Consider the following 9,370-nt stretch of genomic DNA (forward strand, 5'->3'; position numbering starts at 1 on the left):
CCCTCAAACCATATATTTCCTTTGAATTTCTTTCAATCATTTTGGTGATAACTGGTATCAACACACCTTTAAAGTTACTCAATCCTTCTCTTTTGGATGCACTTCTTTGCATCATATATCTCCTAATCCACTCCATAAGAGAAATTATGGGCTTCCCCCTTACTTCTACTAACACATTATTGAATGACTCACAAAAATTAACAACATCTCAGACTTACTCCTACTAGAAAAAGCATGCCTAGACCAGTGTTTAGCAGGAATAGCAGCTAGATATTCATATGCTTGAACATAATTATTCTTTATTTCATTTATTTCTCTATCAAAATGAAAATGTAAAAGGTAAATTGTTGCTAATTAGTTCGGCATTACATTCAAATATTTGATTGTATACTTGATTACATACCTTGTTGTAAGCTCTTGCTGCTTTCCAAAAGTGATGTTTGTACCACTCTCCAGGGAACTTGATCTTGAAGTTAGCCCATATATGCCTACAGCAGAACCTAATTTTAGCTTCAGGAATCACTGAGTTCAAAGCTTCAATCAAACCCTACATTGTCCACAAATTAGTATTAGGGTTATAACATTAGTTACATTTGAAACAAGATATGTGTTAACAAGTAATTATGTTCATACCTTTTGCCTATCGCTCATGAAGGTAAAATCTTCACATCCTGCTTGTACCCAACTACTCGATGAACTAACTGACTTTAGGTCTTCTACGAGGAGATTTAGAAACCAAGTCCAAGTTTCTACGTTTTCTGTTTCGACCACAGCCCATGCAACAGGGAAGATGTTATTGTTCCCATCCTTACCTACAGCAGTCATCAAAACCCCAGGGAATTGTCCATTCAAATGTGCCCCATCAACACATATAATAGGCCTACAGCCAGCAACAAAACCATCCTTACATGCTGGCAAACATATATACATCCTTTGAAACAAGGGTGGAGGTGTGTCTATTCCAATGCATTTCACGATTGCAGTGCTTCCTGGGTTAAACCTCCTTATTGCTTCCGCATAATCCTACACCCTGCTATACTCTTCACTAGCATCACTAACTATCATTTTCTTAGCAATTCTTTTAGCCATGTAACACTTAGAATACTTCACTTCACAACCTAACTCTCTGTTAACCCGTTTCTTAAATGCCTTTAATTCCCAATTTGGATTTTCCCTCCAATCCTCTATGTATTTCTCAGCTAAATACAAAGCAGTGACTTTGTTATTTTGGTGTTGGTGACCACAAGTGTGCTCGGGAAAATAACTCCTTATTTGAAGTGTCTCCTCATCTTTCAACTTCACAGCATGAACCTTAAAATAACACTTCTTATCCTTCCCACAAACACAGTTCACAATTCTAGCTTTCGATTTCATGCAATCGCATCTATTGTAGCAATACACACTTATCCTACTTCTACCATTATGCAGGTAATAATAATTGTAACCACATTTAATAGCATGGTACCTTAATGCTTTTTTAAAGACATATGTCGAAGGAAACTTAAGGCCTAAAGACAAATTGATCTTACCCTTGAAATCAACCTCAGGATTGAATGTAGGATAGCTGCCTATACCTTCCTCATCAACATTCAATGCACCCAAATCATCATCATCATCATGTACTTCATCATCATTAAAGTATATGTCTCTATTGTTTTCTTCATCAACCTCCTTATCTACTATCAATCTAATTTCATCATCACCTATAAACACATCATCGAGACCATAAACTACATTTTCTGCAAACAAATCAGAATCATCCTCATATTCATCCTCATCACCACAAATGAAATCATCATCACTGCTATCCTCAAAATCAGAAAGTTCTTGCTCTATGTGGCCTCTCTCATTTGGTGTAAGGTTTAGGATAGAAATATCAGCTGAGTTATTTGTTTTAGATCTAGGGTTAGCACTTACACATTCTTTATAACCCGTATATGTGTTTGGTGGTCCCATTTGCCCAACATCAACATCTACATTTGCTCTAACTTAGGTACATTATTATTCTTCTTCTCACTTCTTAAATACTGACACTAACCAACTTTTCAAATAGAATTATAAAAATGCCCTTAAATTCATTTTCATTATAAAATAAAAATTATTATTATTAAACTTAAATTATTAACAAGAATTAAATTTAAAAATTTTAATTAAAAAAATTTAAAAATTGAAAAATGAACCCAATAGCACAAAACGTGCGACTAAAACTAGGCTTTAGTCGCGGATTTGTGCGACTCGACCTTGTTGCAATCACATGTTTTGTGCGAATAATATTTTTAAATTAATATTTTTTTGTTGTTTTTATTTGATTATTATTTATTTTTTATTTAAATTTTTATTAATAATTTTTTGTTCATTACCAAAAATATTTTTTTTTTATTTTTAGTTTATGTGCGCAACATGTTAACTTATACAGATAAAATTTATATATCCATTTCATTACGCTCCATCCAATAGTACTTTGATACATTTGCATTTTATCTAAATGTATTAAAATGCATTTGTACTATACATTCAATTAAAGTACCACTTTAGCAGATTTATAGTATATATAACCAAGCTTTCTTTCCCTAAACCTACTCTGAGTGCGGCTAACTTTGAGACTTTGGATGGTTGGTGTGATTTTGATTGGTCGAGTTGCCCCTTACTCAATGTTCTTTATCCGACTAGTTAGTTTTTCTCGGTTGCTCTCCTTTTTCATGGAAGAAAAAGAAAAATATTGTTGCTTCTCGATCATCCGCAGAGGTAAAGTATTGCTCTATAGCCGCTGTTACTTGTAAACTCAAATGGTTAAAAGGTTTACCGGTGAGCTTCGGAGTGCTACATCCAAAAGCTATGAGTCTATTGATAGTCAATCTGCATTATTGTATCGTGCGCAAAATCCTATCTTTTATGAACGTACCAAACACATTATTGAAGTTGATTGTCATTTCATATGAGATGTATACAAAATTGTACAATTTTCCATGTTCCTACTAATGCTCAATTGACAAATATTTTCATAAAGGCTTTATGCTATAGTCAATTTATGTTTCTTCTCTACAAGTTGATCATTTGTGACCTTAGTGCTCTAACTTGAGGGGATGTTGGGAATAATTTCATCTATAGATTTTTTCTAATAATTTAATATTAGATAGATACTCGTGCCATGCACGGAGATTGAAAAAAAGTTTTTGAATTAATTCTATACTTGTATTATATTATTACATTTGTTTTAAATATTATTTACTCTAAAGATTATAAATAGGAATAGGAAATATGTAGGTAGCAATGACATGATCAAATGAAGTTGGGGAAATACAATAATAGGTCACTCTTTGATCTCTTTTAGTTAAAATATAATCAAGTGAGATTTTATATTTATTTTTTTAATAGCTATATATTCATGGATAAATTTAATAAAAATTTTTTAATAAATTCAAATAATTTTTTTTATAATAAAGCTTTAAATTTTTTTTCAATAGTTGAATGATTTTTGGAATTGTTTTTAAAAAAGTCAAAAATATTACAAATTTGGTCTCATTTTAAAGATCTTGAAAAAATTTTACCGTTTGTACAATTTTTTTAATAATACATTTATTTATAGGTGAAATTACATATTTAATAATAAAACTACTTTTTAAAGAAAATAGGAATATGAAATAGATAAGTAGTAATGAAATTTGCATGTCAGTATAATTATGAAGATATAACTAAATAATCTTGAAAAATAATTTTGTTATATTAAGATATTATTCTATTTATTTTGGAAATAATATTGGAAAATAATATTGGTTTACAAATTTAGTTTTGTTTCATTTTGCTATATTTAAAAGTTATTCTTTTTACCAAGGTAAATAATTTGGAAATTATACGGCTTACCAAATCTTCTTCTACACGTTAAATTGAACTATATTAAGAAATGATTTTCACTGCAAATTCACCTGTCACATTAGCATAAAAATGAGCGGGAAATTTTTTCTGAGAGTCTGACATGTGTCAGTCCTATTTATTCATTAGTAGTTTTTATAGATTATAGATTATAGATAGATAGATAGATTTGCTATACATTTGCCCATAACATATTATATTAATAATAATAGGTAATACTCCCTCCAATTCAAAGGAAATGTCCCATTTTCTTTTTGGGTAAGTTTACCACAAATGTTCAATTGCTATTTATAGTATTCATTTTTTTAACCATTTTAGTTTTACCCTTAAATTAAATGCACTTATTTATAGTGGTCCTACCCTTTCTTAATATTTGTGCTAAACTAATATGAGATGTTAGGTGTGATATAAAGAGAGTAATAAGGTATGCTGCCAACAAACTAAGACAAATATTGAATTATTTACATCGAACTAACAGTAAATGTTGGATTAGTAGAAAATGAAGGAATAATGATGAAATAGTGACGATCATTATTAAGAAGAAAAATTATTAGACTTGTTATTATTCTTGTTATGTTTTGCAAGTTTTTTTGCAGGTCATATTCACAAGAGAGATGAATTCTAACTCAACATGATGAAATAGTGAAGATCATTATTAAAAAGAAAAAAATTATTTTAATTGGGCTCATCTTTGCCTCTTCATAAAATTTAATCCACTGAAAGTAAATTGCAGAATTCAGCCTACTGTTAAAAGAAGAAATTCTAACAATTTGACAATATCGATCAAATCACCTACCTGTTCTTAGTTTTAACTAATTTTACTTGGTTAAGTTCTTATATTCTGGTGTATTAGTGAAGTGAATAGAAAGGTGTAAATATTAAAATTGTAGGAGTTGGATAACTCAAGACGAATGAAATTAGAGCTAGGATCGAAACGATGCGAAGTACTTTGATGAACGATAACGATTTCAATGAATTAATAAATGTTTGACGGAAAACAAAATTGCAAAAATGACACAATGATTTAAGGAGGTTCAACCAATGATGGCTACGTCCTCCGTGGTGTGTAGTTGCTTGTATGTATTATTTCAATGGAGTAAATCACTCTTACAAATGAAGTATTACAATTGAGTAAAAGATAAACAAAGGCTATGTGTTTAGCATTGGGGTTGTGTTTGATGTATTTGGATGATCACTTAAGCTCCCTGTTTATAGTGCTCATTATATTAATGATAATACACTAACTTAATGCCGAGGATTAACAACAATGAAACTGATTAAAGAGGCTTGAAACGTCACAAAACGAATCCTAGGCTGTTGGAGCAATGTGCTCGTTCGAGCCCTCAAGTGCTCGTTCTAGCATGATTATCAGTAGGCTACTGTCAGTAGGGGCACACTGTGCTCGTTCGAGCACAGGTCTTCAGATGCTTCTGTTGGCTATTGTTTTATGTGCTCGTTCAAGGCACTTGTGACTCCTCGTATGCCTTGTTCGAGCATTCAATGCAGCAGGTCCAAGAAACTGATCCCATACTCATTAAATCATCATTCATCATCTCATTAATCAACCAAGTTTAAGCCACTACTTAATTTCTTCATAACTTCATAGAATTAAACCACACTTAAACACCACATTCAATCACACACATTGTGTTACAAATTTAATCACCCATTAACAACTCTCATAGGATTCCATCTCATAAGACACTCATAAATGCACACATCAATTAATGCACTCAAGTCACACCATTTATAACAACAAAGATTAGCAATTAGTAGTAAACTTCATAAAAAACTAATTCTTTTATCTATATTTTAATTCCATAATCTACTTCCAATTATACTTTAAAAGTATTCAGAATCATAACAAATAAATTTAAACAATAATTATACTCCATTCATCCTCTTCCTAAAGTATTAATATTCCATACATTATAAAATCATTCTACACCAGCCTCATATAATTATATTTTATTAAATTGAAATTATTAATTATTTCTGATCAAGTTAGAATAGAATTCACGACAAAAGCCTACACTAAATTAATTAGATTGTTGATAAGTATTAAAATTAAAGAAAATAAGCACACTCTCACACAAAAATTATGAATTTGACTATTACCTAACTCTTCTATTCGCTTGGAGTTTTTTAACTAAAATAAGAATTTGTAAATTGCAGTTTTAATATTTAAGACTTTACAAACTATAATCTTAATGTTTATTTTTTTTTTTAGAAATTATAGCCACATAGTATTAAAGTTAAGGCGTTCAGCGCAAATTCCAACCATTTTAATAATCATAATTTTAGGACAAATGGTCGAAATTTTGTAATTTAGCTTTAAAGTTGTAGACTTTAATACTTTAATGGCTATAATTCTACCCAACAGATTTAGTTGCTGTTCCGGTTATCCTTGACACGTCTAATTAATCATTGAACGTGTCAAGTTTTAGCTGCATTAACCTGCATGTGCTACTTTCTAGCTACGTGCCTCCACACTAATCTCTTCCATTAAACAAATGTCTTGTGTTTGGAGTAAGTAGTAAGTCTTACCTTCCTAATCCTTCTTTCTGGTTTGGAAGATCATAAGAAATCAACAACGATGAAACTCGTCAAGATAATGAATTCTGCTGCAACAACTTCTCTTGTCAAGGCAAATAATCCAATTCCAAACAAAACCTTTCACCAGATGCTTACTGTTATCAGTTTCTCTGCTGTTAACCACATTCCTAAGGTAAGTCTATCTCTACACTAATTTTCCAATCACTTTTAGATTTAATGACATATTTTAGACTTTAACCATTAATTTAAGCTTTTGGTTTAGTTGGTTTTTTGATATGGTATCAGGAGCCAACGTGATAAGAGGTCACGGGTTCAAATTCCCATCACTATGCTGCATCTATACTTCTATAGCCTAAATGGCTCTTGTGTGAGGGTCGTGTTAGATTATACTCTCTCTAATTCTTTTAAGTTGTTCTATTTAGTTTTGACACATTATTCAATGCATTAATTCATATCTAAATAGCTCTTGATTTTGCATAACTAAAAATTATAAAATTCAATATTAATAAAATTTACATTAAAATGAATCAAACAATATTCAACTGGATTATATTTGAACTATATTTTAATGTATAGATTAGAATAAAATACAAATTAAGAGTGATCGATGAATAATGTCAAAAAATTAAATGGGACAATTTAAAAAAATTGGAGAATTGGAGAGAGTATATAGCATATTTTGGGACTTTAAAGGTTTTCGTTGATCATTGATACTACACCTCATTTTTTGTATTTTTATCTTAGAGTTTGCTACTGAATGTGACATTGCGATCTTCGTACAACATGTGATTTTCGGTAGCAAACTCAATTCAGAGGGACTGAGGAGTATTAATTAGTATCTTTGAAATAGTAACGAGTAAGTGTTGATTTGTGATAATAGAACATCCATAGTAACAAAGTAGATGCACCTTTTGCAACAACGAGCGAGGAGGCAGCTAAGGCGCAAAGCAGAATATTGGAAGAAGATGATAAAAAGGAGGACAAATCTTACAATAGAGGAAGAAGGAAGAATGATATGGAAGAATTAAGTGAATTTGTAGCAGACAAAGCTGTGAAAGGAACAAAGAATGCTGTTGAAACTGCTTTCATTGTGGGAGAAAAACTAGCAGAAGGCATGGAACAAACATTTGGAAGCATTAAGGAAGTTACTCGAAAGGTTAAAGACACTGTCGTGGGCAATCAAACTGATCACAAGGACCGACAATCACAAGGACGCACACGTCAAAGTTAAAACTTTTTCAACATTTTCATGCTTTCCAATTTTTTTGTTTTGAAAAATTGTCGAAAATAATTTGACGTGTATTTGCTGTAATCTGAATCAACACGCCCCATCCTCGAACCATCACAGCCCATCCTTCCCTCTCACAATGAGTACGCTGATTTGAAAATAATCAATAAGTGGGATTATTTATTTATAGACGAGTGAAGGTTGGATTATTGTTTGATTTCCATGGATTTATGTACATTTTAGTGTCTAAGTTGGTTCAAATGAAATTCAGTTGTTTTATGTTGTATACTGTCTCAATAATCATCTGTTATAGTATTTTGAAGACTCAATCATAAATTTAAGACAAAGATAGCTTATTGTTGAAGTTATGGAGCATTTTAGAAGTGACTTAAATATGGTTTTAATGAAGAAGTTAAATGGCATGATGAATGAGATTAATGAGCAAAGTTCCTTGAACGAGCAATCAGAATAGAAGGTTTAGCATGATCAAAGAAGCAACTAGTTCAAAAAAGGTTTATTGCTGCAGCTGTGAGTAGCTCGAACGAGCAGTCAATAGGCTTGAACGAGCGGCATTGTCAAAGTACCTAGGATGTTTTGGTCGATTGAACTTCTTGGAACGGTTATATTTTGTATCAATTCATAGCTTTAAGGATACATTACTGATTATGTAATTACCCATATAAATAGCTCATTTGTAATCGTAAAAAACACAAATCCAATGTCTTACATTCAATTGTAATCTTTCATTGTAAGAGTTGTTGAAACTCTATTGTTATAGTCCAAATAGAAATACTATATACCTCTGAGGACGTAGACGTAGTGAACCTCGTAAATATTTGTAATTTTTATTTACATTTTAATTTTCTTTTAAAATTATTATTTTATTGAAAGTGTAACGTGTTTATCAAGGTACTTCATACCTTTGATCTTGGGGATATTAGAGTTTGAGAATTATTTTTTGACTCTAATCTAACTTTTGTTTCACTTATATAAAAACTTAAGTTTATAATTGAGACGATGTGTTACATACTCTAAAATCAAAAATATGTATTTTCCATTTTTTGCCACTTATTGCTACAAAAAGTATAGAACGACATATATTGTTGCCGATCCACAATCATTAAATGGAAAAGTAACATTAAGGCATTAATTTGTCAAAAGGAATCAACTCAATCAAAAATATTAAGGCATTAATTTGTCAAAAGGAATCAACTCACAATCAAAAGTTTAAGTTAATAGCTGACACTCCGAAATATATTATAGACTCTAACACGTTTGCTCACATGATAAGCCCTTGGGCTAGAAGTGTGTGGGTGCAAAACAAACTCTTCTCATACCTAGTGTGGAATGTTCACTTGAAATTGAGGGATGGTTTAGGTTTGAACCTGTAACTTCTTGTCACGTTAGTTTTCGATATCATGTCACGGAGTCAACTCAACTTAAAGCAGTTTTTAGTTGGTTTTTGTTTTTTTTATATGGTAGCCGGTAAGCAAAGCTAAATAGCCCCTTTAAAACAAAATATAAAAGATGTTTGGTATCTTTAGTCAAACATATGTACTATTTTCTGTTAAAACGTGATTTGAGTCTGTTGTATGATATTTGTATTATTTAGAAGAAAAAACTATTTGCGTTAAAATGTGATCTCAATGTATTGTATAACCTTGCAAATTACAAAGATAGAATTATGGTATCTGGTATCTTTAGATTTTGAGTCTT

At 31.0% G+C, this 9,370-nt stretch overlaps 1 protein-coding gene across 1 annotated transcript; it reads left to right on the top strand.

Moving 5' to 3' along the window:
- The first annotated feature begins 6,356 nt into the window (after positions 1–6,356).
- LOC130809463 (uncharacterized) lies at positions 6,357–8,549 on the top strand. Its single transcript, XM_057675257.1, has 2 exons — positions 6,357–6,598; positions 7,307–8,549. Exons 1-2 carry the CDS (start codon positions 6,467–6,469, stop codon positions 7,655–7,657), a joined length of 483 nt encoding a protein of 160 aa, XP_057531240.1. The 5' UTR covers positions 6,357–6,466; the 3' UTR covers positions 7,658–8,549.
- The last annotated feature ends 821 nt before the right edge of the window (positions 8,550–9,370 follow it).

The sequence above is a fragment of the Amaranthus tricolor genome, chromosome 3, assembly GCF_026212465.1.
Source record: "Amaranthus tricolor cultivar Red isolate AtriRed21 chromosome 3, ASM2621246v1, whole genome shotgun sequence".
In the NCBI taxonomy this organism is placed as follows: domain Eukaryota; kingdom Viridiplantae; phylum Streptophyta; class Magnoliopsida; order Caryophyllales; family Amaranthaceae; genus Amaranthus; species Amaranthus tricolor.